At 38.4% G+C, this 1,787-nt stretch overlaps 1 protein-coding gene across 1 annotated transcript; it reads right to left on the reverse strand.

Moving 5' to 3' along the window:
• Nucleotides 1-401: 401 nt before the first annotated feature.
• LOC131804510 (cuticle protein 16.5-like) lies at nt 402-1,342 on the reverse strand. The gene is made up of 2 exons (XM_059127488.1): nt 1,255-1,342; nt 402-1,176 (listed from the first exon to the last, which is right to left on the reverse strand). The coding sequence occupies exons 1-2, from the start codon at nt 1,258-1,260 to the stop codon at nt 478-480; spliced, it is 705 nt and encodes a 234-aa protein (XP_058983471.1). The 5' UTR covers nt 1,261-1,342; the 3' UTR covers nt 402-477.
• Nucleotides 1,343-1,787: the final 445 nt, after the last annotated feature.

Genomic DNA, 1,787 nt, shown 5'->3' on the forward strand with positions numbered 1-1,787 from the left:
TCACAGTAGATCTTGTGTTAATATAAATATTGCGATATGCGAAATTTGAAGACAATCGTACTCTTATTTCACATTTTATAAGGGTTATAATTATTCCAAATGTTGATCCTTTACGGTAGAGGTGCATTTTCGCACCTGACAAAGCACTGAAAAAAATATTGAGATTTCCGTTTGCACAAAATCGAATGAAACTTTCTATGAGGTAAATTATTTTCATTGAAAATTTTGACCTTTTGTTGAGGAAGGTACCATGTACCTTACCTACTAGGGTTTTGAAAACGTTTAACAGAATAGTTTTAAAAGAGCTACACTAAGTTTTATATTATTAATCCAAAAAACTAAAAAGTTCGCTATCACATATCATACTGACCCAATCCCCTTACCTCCAATTAAAAAAAAAATAGTTTTTTAATCAAATAATCTTTAATTTATTTGAGTATCGTTTAGGTATGCATCATATATCGGAACTTCTTCTGCTTAGTTACGGTGACGACGAGAAGTCTTAACAACGCGACGACGTTGAGTCTTGTAACGATAGCCTTCGGCAGCCGAATAAGAATGAGCTGGAGCAGTTCCGGCAACTTCATACGATTCATAGGCTGGAGCAGAGTAGGTAGCTGCTGGAGCAGAGTACGAAACAGCAGCTGGAGCTGAGTATGAAACAGCAGCTGGAGCAGAGTAAGAAACGGCTGGTGCAGAGTAAGATACAGCTGCTGGAGCAGCATACGAAGCAGCTGGTGCAGAGTATGAAGCTACTGGTGGCAAATATTCAGTGCTGACATCACGACGATGACGACGACGGCTGCGCTTGTTGGTCTTGTAACGGTAGCCTTCGCTGGCAGAGAAAGTGGCAGTGGGAGCGGAAGCTTGATAAGTTTCATAGGTGGCAGCTGGAGCACTGTATGATACAGCAGCGGGGGCGGAGTAGGATACGGCGGCAGGGGCAGAGTAGGATACTGCAGGAGCCGATTCAGCAACATGATAGGTGGCAGCTGGAGCAGAGTATGACACAACAGGAGCTGAAGCAGCAACATGATAGGTGGCAGCTGGTGCACTATAGCTTACAGCAGGTGCCGAATGAGCGCCCTGATGAGGTGGTAAATATTCAGTGTTGAGCAAATGGCTGACATCGGCGCTGGCAACTGCCACCAAGGCAAACAAGACAATGAAGAGTTTCTGTAATGCACAAACCACCAAATTTAAATATTTTTATTATATTTGATATATATTCTCATTTCGCTGACAAATACTAACCATCATAAGCGTGCTGATCTCCTACTGGCAGAAGAGTTCAATTGATGTGCGATCTAACAAAACAAGATGTTTTTATACCACAAATCAGATCAGTTATTTTTTTAGAAATATTTCAATGACAATTAAAATATTCTTTATATTTTCTAGTTGGAGTATTAAAGATATGCTACTATGAACATATTCTGGCTTGACTGGTAAATATGAGTTCGGGATTTACCCACCACTATGGCGTGAAACACATTATGTTGTGTTGATCGTTCGGTTTGTAACATTGCGAAATATTGGTTCCAGACCAAAAATCATATTATATTTGTTATGATTTATTTAAATAAACCAAAACTCAGATTAAGGTGTGGTATGACAAAAAGTACAAACTTCAAAAGAAAGTAAAGAATTTCACATTATAAATTACATAAGAATTCTTATATAACATTGGACTAACAACTTTTAGTCATGAAATCCGATCATTATAGGTATGAAGTCTCATAAAAAAAATCTTAAAAGTCCCATAATATTTTGGAATGAAGTCCTTG

Source organism: Musca domestica, unplaced genomic scaffold (assembly GCF_030504385.1).
Source record: "Musca domestica strain aabys unplaced genomic scaffold, Musca_domestica.polishedcontigs.V.1.1 45, whole genome shotgun sequence".
NCBI classification, from domain to species: Eukaryota; Metazoa; Arthropoda; class Insecta; order Diptera; family Muscidae; genus Musca; species Musca domestica.